Source organism: Haliotis rufescens, unplaced genomic scaffold (genome assembly GCF_023055435.1).
Source record: "Haliotis rufescens isolate VD_foot unplaced genomic scaffold, xgHalRufe1.0.p SCAF_8, whole genome shotgun sequence".
NCBI lineage: Eukaryota > Metazoa > Mollusca > Gastropoda > Lepetellida > Haliotidae > Haliotis > Haliotis rufescens.
In genome coordinates this window covers 43,583,012-43,608,289 of record NW_025964372.1, presented here as the reverse complement: position 1 = coordinate 43,608,289, position 25,278 = coordinate 43,583,012, and the positions used below count along the sequence as shown (strand labels likewise).

Genomic DNA, 25,278 nt, shown 5'->3' with positions numbered 1-25,278 from the left:
GATGGCTATTCATAGTGTTGTGTCATTTGATTGTATCATGGCTACTCATAGTGCTGTGACATTTGATTGTGTGGCTACTCTAGTGTTGTGTCATTTGATTGGATGGCTACTCATAGTGCTGTGTCATTTGATTGTATGGCTACTCATAGTGTTGTGTCATTTGATTGTATGGCTACTCATAGTGTTGTGTCATTTGATTGGATGGCTACTCATAGTGCTGTGACATTTGATTGTGTGGCTACTCTAGTGTTGTGTCATTCGATTGGATGGCTATTCATAGTGTTGTGTCATTTGATTGGATGGCTACTCATAGTGCTGTGTCATTTGATTGTATGGCTACTCATAGTGTTGTGATATTTGATTGGATGGCTACTCAAAGTGTTGTGTCATTTGATTGGATGGCTACTCATAGTGTTGTGTCATTTGATTAGATGGCTACTCATAGTGTTGTGTCATTTGATTGTATGGCTACTCATAGTGCTGTGAGATTTGATTGGATGGCTACTCATAGTGTTGTGTCATTTGATTGGATGGCTACTCATAGTGCTGTGACATTTGATTGGATGGCTACTCATAGTGCTGTGTCATTTGATTGTATGGCTACTCATAGTGTTGTGTCTATTGATTGTATGGCTACTCATAGTGTTGTGTCTATTGATTGTATGGCTACAAATAGTGTTGTGTCTATTGATTGTATGGCTACTCATAGTGTTGGGTCATTTGATTGTATGGTTACTCACAGTGCTGTGACATTTGATTGGATGGCTATTCATATGAGTAGCCATACAATCAAATGACACAACACTAAGAGTAGCCATACAATCAAATGTCACAGCACTATGAGTAGCCATACAATCAAATGACACAACACTATGAGTAGCCATACAATCAAATGTCACAGCACTTTGAGTAGCCATACAAACAAATGTCACAATACTATGAGTTGCAATACAATCAAATGACCCAACACTATGAGTAGCCATACAATCAAATGACACAGCACTATGAGTAGCCATACAATCAAATGAAACAACACTATGAGTAGCCATCCAATCAAATGACACAACACTATGAGTAGCCATACAATCAAATGCCACAACACTATGAGTAGCCATACTATCAAATGACACAGCACTATGAGTAGCAATACAATCAAATGCCACAACACTATGAGTAGCTATACAATCAAAAGACACAACACTATGAATAGCCATCCAATCAAATGTCACAGCACTATGAGTAGTCATACAATCAAATGCCACAACACTATGAGTAGCCATACTATCAAATGACACAGCACTATGAGTAGCCATACAATCAAATGTCAAAGCACTATGAGAAGCCATCCAATCAAATGTCACAGCACTATGAGTAGCCATACAATAAAATGACACAACACTATAAATAGCCATCCAAGCAAATGACCCAACACTATGAGTAGCCATACAATCAAATGTCACAGCTCTTTGAATAGCAATACAATCAAATGACAAAACATTATGAGTAGCCATACAATCAAATGTCACAGCACTTTGAGTAGCAATACAATTAAATGACACAACACTATGAGTAGCTATATAATCAAATGACAAAACATTATGAGTAGCCATACAATCAAATGTCAAAGCACTATGAGAAGCCATACAATCAAATGACACAACACTATAAATAGCCATCCGATCAAATGACCCAACACTATGAGTAGCTATACAATCAAAAGACACAACACTATGAATAGCCATCCAATCAAATGTCACAGCACTTTGAGTAGCCATACAATCAAATGCCACAACACTATGAGTAGCCATACTATCAAATGACACAGCACTATGAGTAGACATACAATCAAATGTCAAAGCACTATGAGAAGCCATCTAATCAAATGTCACAGCACTATGAGTAGCCATACAATCAAATGACACACCACTATGAATAGCCATCCAATCAAATGTCACAGCACTTTGTGTAGCCATACAATCGAATGACACAATACTATGAGTTGCAATACAATCAAATGACACAACACTATGAGAAGCCATACAATCAAATGACACAGCACTATGAGTAGCCATACAATCAAATGACACAACACTATGAGTAGCCATCCAATCAAATGACAGAACACTATGAGTAGCCATCCAATCAAATGTCACAGCACTATGAGTAGCCATACAATCAAATGACACAACACTATGAGTAGCCATACAATCAAATGACACAACACTATGAGTAGCCATACAATCAAATGTCACAACACTATGAGTAGCCATACAATCAAATGACACAGCACTATGAGTAGCCATACAATCAAATGACACAACACTATGAGTAGCCATACAATCAAATGACACAACACTATGAGTAGCCATCCAATCAAATGTCACAGCACTATGAGTAGCCATACAATCAAATGACACAACACTATGAGTAGCCATACAACCAAATGACACAACACTATGAGTAGCCATCTAATCGAATGTCACAACACTATAAGCAGCCATCCAATCAAATGACACAACACTATGAGCAGCCATACAATCAAATGTCACAGCACTATGAGTAGCCATCTAATCAAATGTCACAACACTATGAGCAGCCATACAATCAAATGACACAACACTATAATGGAGACACACAAAGACCTGTCTACACTGTGTGGTACAGCATCTGTCCCATTGTGTAGTGTGGCACCTACCTCTGGTCATGCTTCGGAGCTTCCCCAGGGGGGAGGGGACGGACACATAGGACCCGTCCCCCCCAGGCTGTGAGTAGTCACCACAGGCCGATTCATCCTGGGGTCGTTTGTGATGTTTGATTAGCGTCACAATCTGGTCATGACCTGCAGATCAGTAAAAATATACAGCTCATTAATCAAAGTTATCTCTCTGTGGACAGCCACAGTGCCTTCAGAATCCCTCCGAAAAGTTAATTGTAGGACGGCACACATAGATTTAGTGGTGTGTTGCCAGAAATGTCGTGGTGTTATTGAGTATTGAATGACTGGAAATTTTATGTGGAATGAACATCTCTTAGGAGTGAGAAAAAATAAAACATTCATATTCAGAAAATGTCTAAAACATTTCTGGGATCCAATCCCATTTAAAATTTCAATCAGTTTGCAGTACCAACTTATATTATTTTTACAATAATTCTATAAAAGGAGTACAAATTCATAGTTCAACAATATTGTTCAAGCTCGTGTGACCTTGAGGCCATCCACTTCACCTCTCTCGTAGGCCCACATCAGAGCCGTCTGCTCCTCTTTCTTCTCACTGCCGCCATTTTGGTCACTAACGGCCGCAACAAGGTTCATGTCTGCCCCACTCTCCAGCAGGAACTGAACAAGCCGGATGTGGCCGTGGTAGGAAGCACTGTGCAGTGCTGTAACCATGGTAACATGCACACAATTACTTGCACAAATACAGGCAACAAAATTACAAGAAGTACAGTAAAAGTACAGTGAAAGCTTGTTAGTCCAGATCCTGTTTATTCAGAAACTCTGTCTTACATTTGGGAAAATGTTCATCGTGAAAGAGAAGTTGTCACATTTCAATTTTTCTTTAATCTTGAAATTTGTCCCAAAATGCTCAGTGAAAAGATTGTCCAAAATTTTGATGATAATTGATTACTGGTCTGCAGCGAAGGTATGATGACATCCTTTAAAGTTATCTCCCTTTGCTATTTAGTAAATCATGAAACACAGGCATGTGTGCACCCCCGTGTTTGCTGACACCTTAGGTTTCAACCTATAATGTGTTTATCTTCACTTATTGACTGGGTATAACATGTATAGCGTGCATCTACTTTGCAAAAAACTTTAGATTCGCCCCGCCCAGTGAAATGTTCACTCTGTCCCATGAGCCATGTTACCATGGCACCACCATGTTGCCCTGGTTACCTGTGTGTCCGTCGTTGCCCTGGTAGTTGATGTTGACAACTGGCTGCTCCAGCAAGAACTTGACCAGCTCCAGGTTCCGACCATTTGTACAGGCACTGGGGTCAGAGAGGAATGCATATAGAAATATAAGTGTGCATATGACACATACTTCTGTTCTTATTTCTCATGGGGCATGGGTGGCCAGTCGTCTAAGGCGCTGCTATTCGCTGTGCAGAGTTGTGTCCCTTGAAACCTATGATTGTGGGTTTGAATCCCGGTTCGCCCCGATTATGTTTCTAGGTTTGTTAGCACCATACCCATGCTAGTCGGTTTTGCCGAAGTGGTAAACATCTTAGACCTGCATCACTTCAGGATTTCCTCCCACATTAAGCTGACACGCCACGGTATAACTGGAATACTGTTAAAAGTGGCATTAATCACAACTCACTCACTCACTCATTCTTATTTCTCATTATATAATTGTTATTTACATAACATTCACGATGCAGTACTTTTGATTTCTGGGTCTGTTTGGCGCTCACTCACCTGTGCAATGGCGTCTCACTGAAGATGTTCTCTGTCAGCAGACTCTCAGACTCTGTCAGGTTGATCAGTTGCTTAGCAACCTCTACCTTGGCATTGTAACATGCTCTGAAATAAACAATCACTTGCATCTTAGACAAGTATATAATACACTTGGTCCTCAGGCCATGATTATTGTCAGATAGTGCCACAGCCCCTGTAGCTCACCTGCTATTTCATCTTATTCTCCTCTGTACCCAAAGTATAGAAGTTCCAAGGACATACACACATGTATTTCATGGCAATTTCAATGTATTTGGAACCATCGCAACAAGAAAGAAAAAATATCTCAGATTTAAACAATAATTATAGTACATTTTTTAAACAAAAACTTCTTCTATTATGTAACTCACACCCAGGCTTACGTAGATTAGGAAGCTATATATGCATCAATCCTTCTCTTATTGAACAAATCTATGAACTATAAAGTCATACTGACATATAGTAGGCAATGCATGGAGTTATCTCCCTTTGGATTCATCATGCCCTAAGAAACCATGCTGAACCGTAGGACTCCACTTACAGATGCAGTGGAGTGTCGCCGTAGATGTTGGTGGCATGGGGATCAGCCTTGTGGTCCAGGAGGTAGTGCAGAATAACAAGATGGCCGCTCTTGCAGCAGAAGTGAACCGGGCGATGTTCTTCATCATCCTTCACATTCACTGAGAAGAGAACAATCACCATGACAACTTCCATCCAAGATGTTCATCTTAGTGATGTTATGAAATAGATTGTTCAAGAGTGACATAGTCACACAGCTTACTGTCTGCCTCTGTGACATCACACAGCTTACTGTCTGCCTCTGTGACATCACAGAGCTTACTGTCTGCCTCTGTGACATCACACAGCTTACCGTCTGCCTCTGTGACATCACACAGCTTACCATCTGCCTCTGTGACATCACACAGCTTACTGTCTGCCTCTGTGACATCACACGACTTACCGTCTGCCTCTGTGACATCTCACAGCTTAGTCTGCCCCTGTGCCATCACACAGCTTTCTGTCTGCCTGTGTGACATCACACAGCATACTGTCTGCCTCTGTGAAATCACACAGCTTACCGTCTGCCTCTGTGACATAACATAGCTTACAGTCTGACTCTATGACATCACACAGCTTACAGTCTGCCTCTGTGACATCACACAGCTTACCTTCTGCCTCTGTGACATCACACAGCTTACTGTCTGCCTCTGTGACATCACACAGCTTACTGTCTGCCTCTGTGACATCACACAGCTGACAGTCTGCCTCTGTGACATCACACAGCTTACCGTCTGCCTCTGTGACATCACACAGCTTACCGTCTGCCTCTGTGACATCACACATCTTACTGTCTGCCTCTGAGACATCACACAGCTTACTGTCTGCCTCTGTGACATCACACAGCTTACTGTCTGCCTCTGTGACATCACATAGGTTACAGTATGCCTCTGTGACATCACACAGCTTACCGTCTGCCTCTGTGACATCACACATCTTACCGTCTGCCTTCTGCTGAGATGTCCCCTCCACCAGAAGCTGAGTGATTTTCAGGTAACCTTTAGCACAGGCCAGGTGTAGAGGGCGATCACCCACACCCCCACTCACGTTGATGTCCGCACCTTGTGATATCAACAGTTCAACCATCTGGAAGAACAAACACTTAAATCCATTAAGAAATAATCAAAACCAAAGACAACTGATAAAGTGACAAAAGACACAAAGAAATGGCTATTCAAAAGGGAGATAACTCAAGGTAACCATGGCAATGGAATAATTTGTTCGTCATGTTACCTTTTCATGGCCGAAATAGGATGCTACATGGAGAGGGGAGAATCGGACAGCATCTTCTACATCAACTGTGGCACCATGTTCAAACAACACTCTTGCTATCTGCAAATCAGAGACAAACACGTCAAAAACAAAACAATTTTAGTCAATTACAAAAAATATTATGACAAAAAGCAGTTTTAATACCTTAAGTCGAGGAGTGGGGGTCAACAGGTCTCAAAAATTTCTATCCAACATAATTTATTTTTCAGAGGACTTAAAGTAAACAATATTAGCTCTTATCCACATAGTTTTGCTTTAAAAATGAACAGAATTACTATGATTGACAAAATAAGGTGAATACAAGTAACTGGATACCAGTTCAAAAACTTCCTTGGCAGTGTTCGAAATAAAACAAAATACCAGGCTGCCATCAGGACCCACAGACTTTAGAAGCTGCAGGTCCTGACTAAACACTTCAGGACCTCATTTGAAAAAAAAAGCCTGTAGCTTAATGTGAGTGAGTGAGTGAGTTGGGTTTAACGCCGCTTAAACAGTATTCCAGTTATATCACGGCGTGTCAGCTTAATGTGGGAGGAAAGCCCGAAGTGATGCAGGTCTCAGAAGTTTACCACTTCGGTGAAACCCACGAACATGGGTATGGTGCTGACCAACCTAGAAACATAATCGGGCGAACCGGGATTCGAAACCCACAATCATAGGTTTCTGGCGTGCCCAAGGGACGCAACTCTGCACAGCGAATCACGGCACCTTAGACGACTGGGCCACCCGTGCCCCCTCTGTAGCTTATTGTGACAGATAAATCGAGACTGCACTGATTGCAGACCATAAAATAAAATAATAGTCTTGTTCTCAGGCACTGCCCACATCATCATCACGTTCACTGCATGTTTCGGTTTTATTTCCATTTTAAAAAGAAAAAAAAATCCTTAAAGATTCTAAGTCCAACGGTAGTCAAATACAGCATTCTAGTACTTTACTTGTCAAGGAATACATTTATGTAGGGAGGCCTTTCCCGGGTTGATTGAACCCTAAAGGCAGGCCCTTAATGCAACCACTGCTCCTTGGTGTGTTAGTGCCTCTGATGCTCCTTAACTTCTGTTGTGCTATACTACTCAAAAAAGTTAGGGATCACCCAATCATTAAATATTATTACGGTTAATGTGTCAAGCAGATACATTAACTATAGCAATAAGAAAGTATTGGGTGGTTCTAAAAAATATTTGGGTAGTATATGTTTTGATAAACTTTATATACGTATATAATGGTTCTGTATATGATCGCTGCGCTGAGCTGCATCCCTTGGGCACGCCAGAAACCTATGATTGTGGGTAGGAATCCTGGTTCGCCCCGATTATGTTTCTAGGTTTGTCAGCACCATACCTGTGCTCGTCGGTTTCACTGAAGTGGTAAACGTCTGAGACCTGCATCACTTCGGGCTTTCCTCCCACATTAAGCTGACACGCCGTGATATAACTGGAATAATGTTAAAAGCGGCGTTAAACCCAACTCACTCACACTCACTGTATATGAGTTGTGTTTTGTTTTCTCAAAATATCTTTGGGATGTCAACATTTTCACAGTAAAGTTTTCATGTGTGTAGGGGTATGTCTCAAAACTTAATGGACTAATTATTTTATCAAACGTCCAAGTTTGGATCTGCTCCCTCACCCCACTGGAGCCTCACCTCATGATGCCCGCACATGGCTGCGATGTGCAGCGCCGTGACGTCACTGTTGCCGAACTGATTCACGTCTGTCCCTGCTTCGGCCAGACACTCCACCAAGTCCACATCTCCCTGTCCACACATCCATGCAAGTTTAGAGGTGAGGTGAAATTGGGTTTAACATCGCGTCCAAGATTATTGCGCTTATATAGCGACGTGCATGCACGTCTGTGTGTGGCTGCTTGTACTAGTCCGGACTGATGCCGATTTATAGTGCTAACACACTGAGATATCATGCCGCAGTTTAACATGGATACCCCACTCAGACACAGTCCTTGTTTTAGCCCTTTAATGCCGAGCGCCAGACAGGGTAACAACAAGCACCATCTCTTAACGTCTTTTGGTATGATGCGGACGGGGTTCGAACCCCGGACCTACCGCTCTCCGGGCAGACGCTCTACCACTTGACCACGGAGGCGGTCTGCAAGTTTAGAAGGCTTGTTACTGAATGTAGAATGTCTTACCAACATGCGTCTGTACAGATATGGTTAATCAACACGATAACCGAGTTGCTGTCATGGAATGAGATATCGACATGCAACACAATAGCTAGCAAATAGCTCTCAGGTCCCCTTGGAGTTTAAAGGTTTCATTTGTAAATGAAGTTAAGCTTATACACCCACACTCACTCACTCACTCTTTCTCTCTGCCACACACTCACACTCCCCCCCCCCCCCCCCCCCACACACACACACCTCACTCCCACACTCTCACTCACTCACCCACACACACACAAATATCTCACTCCAACACTCTCACTCACTCATCCACTCACACAAACTCTCTCACTCACACACACCACACACCACACACTGAACTCTCACTCACGCACACACACCCTAGTCACTCACTCACCTTCTCACTCACCTTTTCACTCAGTCACTCATCCACCCACCTATCACTCATCTGCTGGCTGGCTGACTCACTCACTCACTCACTCACTATTACCTTGTAACTGGCAAGATGCAATGGAGAGAACTGGTTTTTTGACAGCTTGTCAATATCACTTCCTCGATCCAGCAGCAGTTTTATCAGATCTCGGCCAGCTGCGAGAAGCCAGGAGGAAGGAGAGACGTGAATAATGCTGATGGAATAACATATATATGATAACATTGTTAACATCACCATGCCCAAAGACCATATCATATCATAGCTGGGGGACAAACATTGGGAACTGGGGACCTATTCTACGCTGGAATTGCCAGTCAGACAAACATTGGGTACTGGGAACCTATTCTACACTTGAAGTACCACAGTCACACAAACATTGGGTACTGGGAACCTATTCTACCCTTGAATTGCCACAGTCAGACAAACATTGGGCACTGGGGACCTATTTTACCCTTGAGTTCCCACAGTCAGACAAACATGGGTAAGTGGAGACATCAGTCATCTCTAATCTCAACTCACCTCCAGAGAGACAACAGATGTGGAGGAGAGTGAGGCCGGAGTCCGTCTTGTCGTGCACAGCATCATCCGTGAGCAACTCCTGGACTCGCTGGGTATCACAGTGGCTGCACACAAGACTCAGAGTCAGTGAAGGCAGTCATGTTTTTGTCACTACATGTAGTATCAAAGGCAAGAGGGGGCACGGATGGCCCAGTCGTCTAAGGCGCCGCGATTGGCGGTGCAGAGTTGCGTCCCTTGGGCACGCCAGAAAACTATGATTGTGGGTTCAAATCCCTGTTCGCCCTAATTATGTTTCTAGCTTTGTCAGCACCATACCCGTGCTCGTGGGTTTCACTGAAGTGGTAAAGGTCTAAGACTTGCTTCACTTCGGGCTTTCCTCCCACATTAAGCTGACACGCCGTGATATAACTGGAATACTGTTAAAAGCGGTGTTAAACCCAACTCACTCACTCATCAAAGGCAAGTAGTATCATGCCTTGTTCGACACCAAGAATAGGCTTCAATCAGTGTACCAACATTGGAAATCAACTATAGTTTTTGTGTGAAGAACAACTTTACTGAACAAAACAAGTTGATGGATCATGAATATGTTGGGAGATATTTTTTGTAGGGAAGACTGAGCACACAATTTAATAAAAAAATCCTCAAAAATCTTGAAGATCCCTTTTTGTTCACTATAGTTTTGCACCAACCATTTTTACTCAATTAAATATTTCAGGGATTTAAAGAGATTTTACTCCTGTTGCACTGGATAAATTCTACACGAACAATCGGAATAATTCCAGCCACCCAGGTTACTGGGTCATAGACATGAGTAAGTAATGAAGTCAGTGCTGCCATTCCTCATGTTCACTGAACTTAAAAAAAAGACTCATGAGTGAGTGAGTGAGTATGGTTTTACGCCGCTTTTAGCAATAGTCCAGCAATATCATGGCGGGGGACACCAGAAATGGGCTTCACACATTGTACAGATGTTGGGAATCGAACCTTGGTCTTCGGCGTGACGAGCGAACGCTTTAACCACTAGACTACCCGACCGCCCCCAAAGACTCATGAAAGAAACTGACATCAAATTTTGAGTTTTAATGATGTTAAATCAAGTGCATGTAAATTCAGTTTTGCTGCTATTTTTAAGCATTAGGAACAAGAAAAATAACTGTTACCAAGGTGACCAGTAGTCATATTATTGCATGTTTATGGTCACAGGAACCGAAACATTTACAAACATTTTATTTAAAACTTGTAGAATGTGGATCCATGATCCAAGTAATTGTGAGTTTGTGAGTGTAGGAGGAAAGCCCGAAGTGATGCAAGTCGTAGATGTTTACAGCATTGGTACCCACGAGCATGGGTATGGTGCTGACAGACCTACAACCATAATCAGGCGAACCGGGATCTTTTCTGGCTTAACCAAGGGAAGCAACTCTGCACAATTGCAGCACCTAAGAGACTGGGCCACCTGGATTCCCTGATCCAAATAATGTGTTCAGATTGTCCAATAAATAAAACTGTTACATCTGACCTGCACGCAACCTGAATCTCTGACCACTCCGTCTCCTTAGGGCGCAGGTCCTCGATGGCCTTGGACCTGAACAGGGCATAGCTCTCACTGATCTTCTTTTTCAGCTCATCTGAAACAAACTCACATGTATCATGGGTGAGATGAAATTGGGTTAAACAACGTGTTCGAGATTATTGCACTTATATAGCGACAGGCATGCATGTGTGTGTGTGTGGCTGCTTGTACTAGTCCGGACTAGTGTCGATTTTAGAGTGCAAGCCTACTGAGATACCATGCTGCAGTTTAACATGAATACCCCACTCAGACACTGTATACTGACTCCGACCCAACGAGTCCTTGTTTTAGGCCCTTTGTGCCGATGCCATGCTCTACCACTAGACCACAGAGGCGATCACATGTCATTTTCAGCAGAGTTTAATGTTAATATTTGGACAGTTATGAGCTGAACTTACTTGACAGAAAGGAGATTTACTAGACACTGGCTTAGGGCCAGGAGCCAAAGTCGCAAATAAATTTCAGAACATTATTACTTTCTTCATGCGGAGTGAGTGAGTGAGTGAGTGAGTGGGTGGGTGGGTGGGTGGGTGAGTGAGTGAGTGAGTGAGTGAGTGAGTGAGTGAGTGAGTGAGTGAGTGAGTGAGTGAGTGAGTCCCGCATTGTAACCATGTGGGGAATCAAACCTGATCTTCAGTGTGACAAGCAAACGCTTTATCCACTCGGCTACCCACACTCCTCCTTCTATGAGTAGTGAGTGAATGAGTATAGTTTTACGCTGCTTTCAGTAATATCACAGCAGGAGAAACCGGAAATGAGCTTTAGGCATAGTAACCATGTGAGGAATCGAACCCGGGTCTTTGGTGTGATAAGCAAACACTTTAACCACTAGGCTACCTCTCTTCCAATGAGTGAGTGAGTGAGTATGGTTTTACGCCACTTTTAGTAATATTCCAGCAATATCACGACGGGGGACACCAGAAATGGGCTTCACACATTGTACCCATGATGAGAATCGAACCCAGGTTTTCGGCATGACGAGCAAACGCTTTAACCACTAGGCTACCCGACCGCCCCCCTCTTCCAATGAACACACCTGAACATGATATGGTTGGCCTTGACTTGTAGTTGCCCATAGTCCAGTCACTGCTGCATCAGGGGAGGCATCCACAACTCCCGGTCTTCATCAGCCGTGTACCTGACAAGGGAAATAACATGATGAGTGAGTGAGGTGAGGGGAAATAGAGAATCTCACCCGAGTGTCTTTTGATATCAAATATATCAACACGAGTTTATAAAAGTTGGAAAACTCTGAGGCTTGCCGAGGATTTTTTCCACTTTTATCAACAAGTGTTGATATATTTGATATCAAAAGACACTCGGGTGAGATTTTATTTATCATCCAACATCATTCTTCCAACTTTGTCAGTTTGTACATGTTGTAGACAGTAATAAGCAGTGTCTTAAATGTAAAAACAGCTTCAGTAGCAGAGCCATTAGTGATGTCATTTGATTGTGACGTCATGGTAACCAATGACGTCATAATGGCCTGCAAAGCATTGTGATGCAATTTCATTGCAGCGACATCTACAGTGTAGATATCGCTTGATCTCACCCAAGCAATATCTCCTGTGGGAGCCAGTTTTGGATGATAAATAGGGTTTAACTTCACATTCAAGATCATTTCATTAACATATTGATGTGTATGCACGTCTGTGTGTGGCTCCTTGTAAGAGTTGGGACCTGCGAGCACAGATATGCTGTTGACAAAATCAGGGGTAACCAGGATTTGAACCCACAATCATAGGTTTCTGGCATGCTCAAGGGATGCAACTCTGCACAGCAAATTGACGACTGGGCCACCCCTGCCCCCTTGGTAACATTGAGTACATTTACCTGCTGATAAAGTACTGTCAAGTACACAGTTCATAAAGGTGTGGAGCTCTCGTGCCTTGTGAAACTTGTACATTTCAGCAGTACAGGCCACAACAAACACTTGACTGAACGAACCATACAGTTTATATCAAATAGTGCAATCTGCTCCAAATTTATGGTTGAGTGAACTCAACTGATCTTTCCTATAGATGATAATGAGAAAATCCAACAAAGATGGAGTTGAAGGTTAAACTTAACTATTTTTATGTTATAGACATGAAAGATTCTATACATAAATTGTACAGGAATCACAAGTCTATGATGGTCTTACAAAATTTGAACAACTTTTGCAATGTTCCTGGTCGCTGATTTTTTAAAAGTAATTTCATTTTATACATATTGGGTCTAATGTAGTAAAATCTATGTAAAAATTGTTTTCTTTCATTTTCAAAAGATTGACAAATAAACAAATAGTGGAATTCATCACATGTGTAAGATAGTTTACAAAGTGGACATTTTCTTTTCATCAAAGCTACTTTTTCCATTTCCAAGTTTCTATAGGTAACGTTTGGTTACAAGTTCTAAACTTAAGTAGGTATTCCCAAATGTTTTCCGTCAGTACATTCAAGTAATATTCAACAGTTAGACAATCATGGTTTTTATACGACACACTGTGCCTTTTGAAGACTTATCTTTTGCACTTTCCAAAACCATAGGTTAATGGCATTTAATTTTTCAGGGACTAAATGTTTTAGATAATTAGGATTGTTGAAATTTTGTGATAACCAGATGTAACCATGGTAACTAAGTCCAAATTCATCAAAAGTTTGTTTGATGTATGTCATCCATTTATGGTAACACTTTTTGAACTTATATACAAGGAAAGATAATTTTGATGTCCCGAAAAGTAACTTTGCCCCAAAACATATAATACTCTGTGGATGTGTCAAGTGTTAGTAAGTGTTTATACATGCTGTTTGGGCCTCAAGTGCCTATGCATGTTGAAAAAACAGTGTTGAAGAGAATAGTTGACAATATTTTGATTGATAGATCATTAATGTGAAGTTTAACTCAATGGATTTGTTGAACAAGCATGGACATACTGCAAATAGCAAATTGTCACATTCCAATCAGACTTAACACCTGTCTGAAACACCTCACACAATCAGTTGAGAAATGAACACTGGTCATTATATCAAGCCTTTCAGCTTTTTTTATTATATTTACACAAGGTGGTTTTGAGTGCTTTGAAACAAACTTGCAAACAAAGTTATCATCAGACTAAGTTTGTTTAAAATGCGCATTTGTGAAAAAGTAAGTTTTGTGGTATTTTTTCATTATTTATTGAATATCTTACCATGTGTAGCAAAATTTGCAACATAACTTCAGTGGCAAGTGGCTAACAGTTTCATGTCTTCAGTCGGCTTTGAAGCGTCTAGATTGATTACGCCATTAAGCGTGTGGTCACATATTGTTAAGGGGGAGCAGATATAGAATATGTTCGCCACTATTGTTATTCAGTGATGCAAGGGTAGTCTGTTATACAGACCCTGAAACAAATATATCCATTACAGCCCATGCAAGTCTATAATGTTTGGCAAGTCTAGATTACTGCAGTATCTGAAAATGAAGAAAGTCTCTGGGCTCCTTTTTATTATATTTTATAACTATAATTTCACAACTGTTTTTTTCAGTCTAATCCAAAGGCTAAGGATAGAGTTGTGAAGGCACGCATTATAAGTATTTTGCGATTCTTGATATTTATTCTTTAGATGTATCAAGTTTTTATTAAACTATTGGGTGGCGAACAGATTCTATAATCGCACCGTTTAGGGTCTCGAAAAGAGGTGAGGCTCAAAAACATGCCAGTATCATCACCCCCAAAACAATATATTACTAAAAGGATTGATCAGCAATGCATACATATTTAACGTCTGGAGTGGGGGATAAGGGCGTAAGTCTTTTCCTCTTTGTGTGTGTGTGTGTGTGTGTGTGTGTGTGTGTGTGTGTGAGAAAATAATTAACAATGCCTATCATCTTAGAGTTAGAGCTTAGTTAATAATGTTTTTGTTTTCTAAGGTTAGTAGTCAGAATCATGTGATTTAAATTGATATTAAAGAGCGTGCACTATATCTACTCTAGGTTATGGGTGTGTCAACATTGGCACGAGAAATGATTTTGACATTGTAACGTAAGAAAAGTTGTAAAATTACAAACTGAAGGACAATATTTATGTTTATATTTCATTTCTATATGGCGTCATCGAACTGTACCTTGCATTCTCTGTGGACATCAGAATGAAACAGCAAACTTCTACAGTAATGACACATCGAGTATTTTTGACAGGAAAGTCATCCGAAAGTTTTACACCATGGGCGCAGACATCTTGAATCTCACGGGTCGGCGCGCACCTGCGAGACCAAACGAGACTTCACGGCATACATTGGATACGATGACAACATGACGCTAAGGCGATACGTGTGGATGTTGTGCTCGAAAATAATTTCTTAATTGACTGATAACATGGATGTACCCTGATAGAATAAATCAAATGACGAAAATGTCGTGCAACTGGCTGACAGAGGAATATTTTTCGCATTTGATCGGTGGTGATAAGAAATCACACTCGGCACTGGAAATGCTGGTGGATGATCTGCACACTTCAAAAGAAAGTACAATAGGTCGTTTCCTCTGTCACTCTGGATCGGAAGACTTCCTGTGGGGTTTGGTCAGACTCTTAGGAAGTGACATTCCCAGGTGAGGTTTCATGACAATCTGACAGTAGTGACAGAAATATGTTTTCTCATGGTGGTATGCAAATGTATTGACAAAATCTGTGTAAACATATAAATCTTAAATTAGATCTATATGTAAAAATCTGGTAGATATAATAAAATTTACCCTTTGTTAAAATAATATGCCATGGAGATATAACTAAATAATTAACACAAGGTAACCATTGCTTTAAAGTACTTAGTGATATTCTTTACTTATTTCAATAGTGTACAATTGATAAAATGTTGATTGTATGTAACTATTGCTTGAAAAATATAGATCTAGTTTGGCATAAATATACAATTTAAAATTTCATGTTTCACTGTAACAAAAACGTGTTGTACTTGCAACATTTTTCATGATTATTAAAATTTCTGCCATTGCAGTGATAAACTTATAGCGGTGATAAACTTATCAGCATGGTATATAATATAATACCTGTTATTGCAAAAGAATTGTTACTGCCAAAAATACAACATTTTTAATGCTCAGTCAGTTTTGCAAACATGGCAAATGTCAGATAACATTATAAAAAATATTAACATGGTCAGTTATTTTCTTTTTATATTGCTGTCAGCATCAGGTCAGGGTCTCTTGACCGTCACTTTCTCCATCATGTCCTTCACTGTTAATGAAAGGAAAACAAATACTGTATTCGACGTAATAAGTGCCCCCCTCTAATAAGCCCCCATGGCGATATTTGCTGATATATTGGCTAGTGAACAATCCCAATTAGCACCCCTTCTGATTGATCAATGTACACAAGACTTATTTACTCGCATATATAATACACACTCATGTGTTATATGCACCCTTAATTATGGGCGATTAAATTCTTGAAAAATATATCTGTCGTATATAAACATTACAGGCTGTCAGCATAAACCATGAAATTTATCTTTCAACTTTGTTTTTTTCACCAAAATAATATTCTAATAAGAGCCCCCTATTTCTAGTTTTGAGAGCGCCCTGGGCGCTTATTACGTCAAATACGGTATTGTTCTTGTGAAAACATGGGGTTTTATCATGGTCAGGCATTGTCTGCTGTTCTCCTTTAGGCCACACAATTTTTATGTTTTGTTTCACAGGCTCACAGCCCCATCTGAAAAGCAGCTGGTCCAAGAAATATATCAAACATACAAATATCTATTTTTATTATGTCTCCCGCTAGTAATCATGGTAATATAGACCCTCTTAAATAATAAATAATTTTATGTTATAAATAAACCTGTGAAATAGGAAATTATAAAGGTGTGGCCTTATGGCTATATCCTGTGTATAACATAATGTTACATTGTTTGAGGCATCAACACTGAACATGTTGAATGTTTTTGTTCTTCAGAGTTTGTCTAGATTGCTGTCAAGAAAACTTTGCAGCTATCACACAAATGCCTACGGCTATATAAAACAAGTTGATCTTAATATGCTTAAGTGCATATGACATGTCATGTTTGTTGGAGTAAAATATTTTGTTTTTAATTCTATTAGAGGGGAGATAAGTCTTGTATCTGTTCAACCCAAATTAACTTTTGTTATGATGTATACCGTTCACATGTGACTGTCTGCAATATTGATAATTGGGCATGTAAATAAGGTATTGGGACTGTTTTGTCTTGTTAGTCAACAACAACAATGTTGACTATTTGAAGAATGAACATAAACAACTAGTATCATGGGGGACTCTTAAGATCACTCTTTTTTTTATTTCATATTTGAGATTTATTACAGCTCATCGACAGAAGTTCGGATTAAATAAAAATTAATAGCTATGTCAATCATTGATTTATTTATTTATATGAAAGTCATTATGCTGTGGAGTTAAAACTGCCGCTGGCTTCTTGAATCACTGATAGTCATGTAGAGATGGAATTCATTTATAGAGGGTCTGTATTACTAGAGGGCGACATAATAAATATAGATATCTTTATGTTTAATTTAGTTTTTGGATTGGCTGCTTTTCAGTAGGAGTGGCAGGCCTGTGAAACAAAAATAAAAACTGTGTGGCCTGAGTCATGTATATTACGCGTGCACAGTAAAACTGTTTACTGGTAAATCACTTTTCTTTCTTACAAGGATACGGACACAATATTATTTTTTATATATTCTGTATATCAGACGATTTCAAATATAAATTTTGGATAATGTGTTTTGTTATAAACTTGCCAAATACCTTCATAAGGTACCTGTAATTCCAAAATGCAAAGTATTTTTTTCTTGTGAAGATCGCGGTTAGCTGGTTAGTTCATAGTTATGTCCCTTAAAACAACAAATAAAACTTTCAACATGTTCAGTGCATTGTGTTAAAAGGTATGTGGTATCACACAGCACCTGGTGTTATCAATGCTCATGGACAATGATGGACTAACGTTCACTGTCTGTGATCACGATAATGAACATTTTTTCTTTTCTTGTCTGAAATAGGAAAGGAGACCAGAGTATAGCTTGATTTCAGAGATCCTTAATCTGTAGAAATGAAGCCAAGGAGTTGTAGATTACCCGTACAGACATTTTTGTTCAGGGCTTGTATGAGTGAAGCGATTCACAGCCTAGGTGTATTTCTTGTCTGACTTGCAACCCTTGTAGTTTGAACCACATCATCGCTCATTCAGTCCTCACATATTAATATTGTTATCATGCTTGTAGTATGACACTGCCCTGGGGATGCCGGGTTAGAATAAGTCCCCAGCGACCTATACTGGTTGTAGGAGATGACCTGATCATGTTAATGGATGGTCAGCATGTTCAGACTCATGATTGTGTATCATTGTACCCAGTTACATGGATCATTGTACCCGGTTACATGGATCATTGTACCCGGTTACATGGATCATTGTACCCAGTTACATGGATCATTGTACCCAGTTACATGGATCATAGTACCCAGTTACATGGATCATTGTACCCAGTTACATGGATCATTGTACCCAGTTACATGGATCATTGTACCCGGTTACATGGATCATTGTACCCAGTTACATGGATCATTGTACCCAGCTACATGGATCATTGTACCCAGTTACATGGATCATTGTACCCAGTTACATGGATCATTGTACCCAGTTACATGGATCATTGTACCCGGTTACATGGAGTATTGTACCCAGTTACATGGATCATTGTACCCAGTTACATGGATCATTGTACCCGGTTACATGGAGTATTGTACCCAGTTACATGGAGTATTGTACCCAGTTACATGGATCATTGTACCCGGTTACATGGATCATTGTACCTGGTTACATGGATCATTGTACCCGGTTACATGGATCATTGTACCCAGTTACATGGATCATTGTACCCAGTTACATGGATCATAGTACCCATTTACATGGATCATTGTACCCGGTTACATGGATCATTGTACCCGGTAACATGGATCATTGTACCCAGTTACATGGATCATAGTACCCAGTTACATGGATCATTGTACCCAGTTACATGGATCATTGTACCTGGTTAAATGGATCATTGTATCCAGTTTCATGGATCATTGCTCATAATATCGATACCTGGATTGTCCAGATTCGATTATTTACAGACAACAGTCATACAGCTGAAATATTTATAACAAATGTATGTTTGAGATAACACTATCTTATTTAAGTACAGATTCTAGTACATTTTGGTGGTTGAGTCCCATCCGGGACCCACACTGCCAGAATGAGGCACCTAATCACCGCCATACACAGTCTTCGATCTAACCACTCAGCCATTGAGGCTTCCACAAGCACACAAATACGGACTCGATTTGGTTGGTTGGTTTGTTGTTTAACGCCGCACTCAGCAATATTCCAGATATATGACTGCGGTCTGTAAATAATCGAGTCTGGACCAGACAATCCAGTGATTGACATCATGAGCATCAATCCAAGCAACCGGGATACGCTGACATGTATCAACCAAGTCAGCGAGCCTGACCACCCGATCCCGTTAGTTGCCTTTTATGACAAGCATAGTCACCTTTTACGGCAGGTATGGGTTGCTGAAGACCTATTCTACCCCGGAATCTTCACGGGTCAAAACAGACTCGAACTCACACTGCCAGAGTAAGGCACCTAATCCACAAGCACACAAATACGGACTGGATTTGGTTTGTTGGTTTGTTGTTTAACACCGCACTCAGCAATATTCCAGATATATGACTGCGGTCTGTAAATAATCGAATCTGGACCAGACAATCCAGTGATTGACATCATGAGCATCAATCCACGCAACTGGGATACGCTGACATGTATCAACCAAGTCAGCGAGCCTGACCACCCGATCCCGTTAGTTGCCTTTTGCGACAAGCATAGTCGCCTTTTACGGCAGGTATGGGTTGCTGAAGACCTATTCTACCCCGGAATCTTCACGGGTCAAAACAGACTCGAACTCACACTGCCAGAGTAAGGCACCTAATCGCCAGCACACACAGTCTTCGATCTAACAACCCAGCCATTGAAGCTTCCACAAGCACACAAGCATTAACAGTGTGCCAGCATTTTGTTAGCCATTGAATGGAGGCATTCTTGATGGCATGCTCAGTGACACTTCAGTCCTCGCAATAACCTGAGGTGTGAAAAGGTCGGCCATATTTATTGAGATCCCTGGTTGACTATGACAGGGGAAGGCTACACATAAGTACACCTTTTCAAGCCAGGTTAATCCATACTGCAGCTAGCTCTCTGTCAGCTGTCAACTCAGTGTTGGGGAGGTTGGGGTGGGGGTTGAGAGATTGATCTTAGGACTGTATCATATTTCGCTGATCCCCTCCCCCCCATTTTATGCTCCATTAACATTTTTTCATAGCCTCCACCCCAAATATATGAAGCATTTTTTTCATGACACCCCCTCCATATAATAATAAATGACCAGTCCCTAAATAATGTTCAAATTTATAACATTCTTATTAAAATTTTGGCCTAGCCCCAATCCATCCCCCTTCTTTTGCTGTGTCATTTTCAAATACCCCTTCAACACCACCACCATTCACACCTACCCCCACCCATCCACCACCACCATACACCCCTACCTCCACCCCCACCCATCCAACACCACCACCACACACCCCTACCCCCACCCATCCAACACCACCACCACACACCCCTACCCTACCCATCCAACACCACCACCATACACCCCTACCCTACCCATCCAACACCACCACCACACACCCCTACCCCCACCCATCCAACACCACCACCACACACCCCTACCCCCACCCATCCAACACCACCACCACACACCCCTACCCCCACCCATCCAACACCACCACCATACACCCCTACCCCCACCCATCCAACACCACCACCATACACCCCTACCCCCACCCATCCAACACCACCACCATACACCTACCCCCACCCATCCAACACCACCACCACACCCCCTACCCCACCCATCCAACACCACCACCATACACCCCTAACACCACCCATCCAACACCACCACCATACACCCCTACCCCCACCCATCCAACACCACCACCACACCCCCTACCCCACCCATCCAACACCACCACCATACACCCCTACCCCCACCCATCCAACACCATACACCCCTACCCCCACCCATCCAACACCATACACCCCTACCCCCACCCATCCAACACCATACACCCCTACCCCCACCCATCCACCACCACCATACACCCCTACCCCCACCCATCCACCACCACCATACACCCCTACCCCCACCCATCCAACACCATACACCCCTACCCCCACCCATCCAACACCATACACCCCTACCACCACCCATCCAACACCATACACCCCTACCCCCACCCATCCACCACCACCATACACCCCTACCCCCACCCATCCAACACCATACACCCCTACCCCCACCCATCCAACACCAACACCATACACCCCTACCCCCACCCATCCACCACCAACACCATACACCCCTACCCCCACCCATCCACCACCACCACCACACACCCCTACCACCACCCATCCAACACCACCACCACACACCCCTACCCCACCAATCCAACACCACCACCACACACCCCTACCACCACCCATCCAACACCACCACCACACACCCCTACCCCACCAATCCAACACCACCACCACACACCCCTACCACCACCCATCCAACACCACCACCACACACCCCTACCACCACCCATCCAACACCACCACCATACACCCCTACCCCCACCCATCCAACACCACCACCACACCCCCTACCCCACCCATCCAACACCATACACCCCTACCCCCTACCCCCACCCCCACCCATCCAACACCACCACCACACCCCCTACCCCACCCATCCAACACCACCACCATACACCCCTACCTCCACCCCCACCCATCCAACACCACCACCATACACCCCTACCACCACCCATCCAACACCACCACCACACACCCCTACCCCCACCCATCCACCACCACCATACACCCCTACCTCCACCCCCACCCATCCAACACCACCACCATACACCCCTACCTCCACTCCCACCCATCCAACACCACCACCATACACCCCTACCTCCACCCCCACCCTTCCAACACCACCACCATACACCCCTACCTCCACCCCGACCCATCCAACACCACCACCATACACCCTACCATCACCCATCCAACACCACCACCATACACCCCTACCACCACCCATCCAACACCACCACCATACACCCCTACCCCCACCCATCAAACACCATACACCCCTACCCCACCCCCACCCATCCAACACCACACACCCCTACCCCCACCCATCCAACACCAACACCACACACCCCTACCTCCACCCATCCACCACCACCACCATACACCCCTACCACCACCCATCCAACACCACCACCACACCCCCTACCACCACCCATCCAACACCACCACCATACACCCCTACCACCACCCATCCACCACCACCACCATACACCCCTACCACCACCCATCCAACACCACTACCACACACCCCTACCACCACCCATCCAACACCAACACCACACATCCCTACCACCACCCATCCACCACCATACACCCCTACCACCACCCATCCAACACCACCACCACACACCCCTACCCCCACCCATCCAACACCACCACCACACACCCCTACCCCCACCCATCCAACACCACCACCATAAACTCCTACCCCCACCCATCCAACACCACCACCATACACCCCTACCACCACCCATCCACCACCCCCACCACACACCCCTACCACCACCCATCCAACACCACCACCATACACCCCTACCCCCACCCATCCAACACCACCACCACACACCCCTACCCCCACCCATCCAACACCACCACCACACCCCCTACCCCCACCCATCCAACACCACCACCATACACCCCTAGCCCCACCCATCCAACACCACCACCACACCCCCCTACCCCACCCATCCAACACCCCCACCACACGACCCTACCACCACCCATCCAACACCAACACCATACACCCCTACCCCCACCCATCCACCACCCCCACCACACACCCCTACCCCCACCCATCCAACACCACCCCCATTCACCCCTACCCCCACCCATCCACCACCCCCACCACACACCCCTACCACCCCCCATCCAACACCACCACCATACACTCCTACCCCCACCCATCCACCACCCCCACCACACACCCCTACCACCCCCCATCCAACACCACCACCATACACTCCTACCCCCACCCATCCAACACCACCACCATACACCCCTACCCCCACCCATCCAACACCACTACCACACACCCCTACCCCCACCCATCCAACACCACCATACACCCCTACCTCCACCCCCACCCATCCAACACCACCACCACACACCCCTACCCCCACCCATCCAACACCACCACCATACACCCCTGCCACCACCCATCCACCACCCCCACCACACACCCCTACCACCACCCATCCAACACCACCACCATACACCCCTTCCCCCACCCATCCAACACCAACACCATACACCCCTACCCCCACCCATCCAACACCACCACCATACACCCCTACCCCCACCCATCCAACACCACCACCACACACCCCTACCCCCACCCATCCAACACCACCACCATACACCCCTACCACCACCCATCCACCACCCCCACCACACACCCCTACCACCACCCATCCAACACCACCACCATACACCCCTACCACCACCCATCCACCACCCCCACCACACACCCCTACCCCCACCCATCCAACACCAACACCATACACCCCTACCCCCACCCATCCACCACCACCACCATACACTCCTACCACCACCCATCCAACACCCCCACCACACACCCCTACCCCCACCCATCCAACACCACCACCATACACCCCTACCACCACCCATCCACCACCCCCACCACACACCTACCCCCACCCATCCAACACCAACACCATACACCCCTACCCCCACCCATCCACCACCCCCACCACACACCCCTACCACCCCGCATCCAACACCACCACCATACACCCCTACCCCCACCAATCCACCACCACCACCATACACCCCTACCTTCACCCCCACCCATCCAACACCACCACCATACACTCCTACCCCCACCCATCCAACACCCCCACCATACACCCCTACCCCCACCCATCCAACACCACCACCATACACTCCTACCCCCACCCATCCAACACCACCACCACACACCCCTAACCCTACCCATCCAACACCACTACCACACACCCCTACCCCCACCCATCCAACACCACCACCATGCACCCCTACCACCACCCATCCAACACCACCACCACACCCCCCTACCCCACCCATCCAACACCACCACCATACACCCCTACCCCCACCCCCACCCATCCACTGCACATCTCGCCCCCACCTACCCTGCCCCACCATAATAGTGTATTGATAAGGAATGTTATGACTTCTGCTTCTTCAGTGATTAAGCTTATAAGCTTATATCTTGTCAAGGTCTGTAGTGTTTCTGAAAATATTGACATTTTATTATGTCCACAGCTTTTCATATTCCGTCCAGATCAATTTATCATGTTCATTCTCTTCTAAATTTTGCAAAAATACAATCATGACAATATTAATTGAAATTATGCTTCTCCTTAACATGCTTTTGTTTGTATCATGTGTTTTCTTGTTGAATCTTTTATTTCAAGACATTTTCTTTGGGGAAATTGAGGCCAGATAACCCCATAAAAAATCCTGTTCTGACGCCTGCCTGTTGGCATGTTTGAGTATGGTATTGTTTCACACCTGTGACCCGAGATCCAGCTGTTAACACTGTTGACATGTTTAAGGAGAAATATGTGAAAAATGTTTAAAATGTCAAGCAGGTTGGAATTTATTGGGGGGACGTGGGGTAGCCTAGTGGTTAAACTTAAAGCATTCGCTCATCATGCTGAAGGCCTGGGATCGATTCCCCTCATGGTTACAATGTGCGAAGCCCATTTCTGGTGTCACCTCCGCTGGAATATTGTTGGAATATTGCTAAAAGCGGTGTAAAATTAACTCACTCACTGGAATTGATTGGTATGGCACAATATTGTTGAGTGAGTGAGTCTGATGTTTAATGCCAGTCTCTGCTCAGTGGTTGATGTTAGCCCACAGTTATTTCAATGGCCCAGTATGCATGAGTATGGTGATGACATAACACAGGTCATACGAGTATTTATGTTGGATTTGAACCAGTGATCAGCATGTCCTGGCATGATAAGGGGACACAACTCTACACTGGGAATTGTGGTGTCTGAGACCATATAATGTTTTGTGCTAATTACACAACATGGTAGAGACATGTTAGGCTGCCATCAATCTATGCTGG

General features: G+C 43.8%; 2 protein-coding genes across 2 annotated transcripts in view; one reads left to right on the top strand and one right to left on the bottom strand.

Annotated features, from left to right (window-relative positions):
- The window catches only part of LOC124151947 (serine/threonine-protein kinase TNNI3K-like), a 29,504-nt gene extending 14,351 nt beyond the window's left edge, over positions 1–15,153 (bottom strand). The window contains exons 1-13 of the mRNA XM_046524652.2: positions 15,030–15,153; positions 11,978–12,079; positions 10,888–10,996; positions 9,366–9,469; positions 8,904–9,001; positions 7,917–8,027; positions 6,233–6,331; positions 5,941–6,085; positions 4,983–5,121; positions 4,424–4,528; positions 3,899–3,993; positions 3,226–3,381; positions 2,696–2,839 (exon numbers count right to left, since the gene is read on the bottom strand). Coding sequence (XP_046380608.1) covers positions 2,696–2,839; positions 3,226–3,381; positions 3,899–3,993; positions 4,424–4,528; positions 4,983–5,121; positions 5,941–6,085; positions 6,233–6,331; positions 7,917–8,027; positions 8,904–9,001; positions 9,366–9,469; positions 10,888–10,996; positions 11,978–12,017 — 1,345 coding nt within the window. The 5' untranslated portion in view covers positions 12,018–12,079; positions 15,030–15,153. The remainder of the gene's footprint in view (positions 1–2,695; positions 2,840–3,225; positions 3,382–3,898; positions 3,994–4,423; positions 4,529–4,982; positions 5,122–5,940; positions 6,086–6,232; positions 6,332–7,916; positions 8,028–8,903; positions 9,002–9,365; positions 9,470–10,887; positions 10,997–11,977; positions 12,080–15,029) is intronic.
- Positions 15,154–15,192: 39 nt separating this feature from the next.
- Positions 15,193–25,278, top strand: part of LOC124151915 — an 82,642-nt gene continuing 72,556 nt past the window's right edge. The window contains exon 1 of the mRNA XM_048388930.1: positions 15,193–15,513. Coding sequence (XP_048244887.1) covers positions 15,284–15,513 — 230 coding nt within the window. The 5' untranslated portion in view covers positions 15,193–15,283. The remainder of the gene's footprint in view (positions 15,514–25,278) is intronic.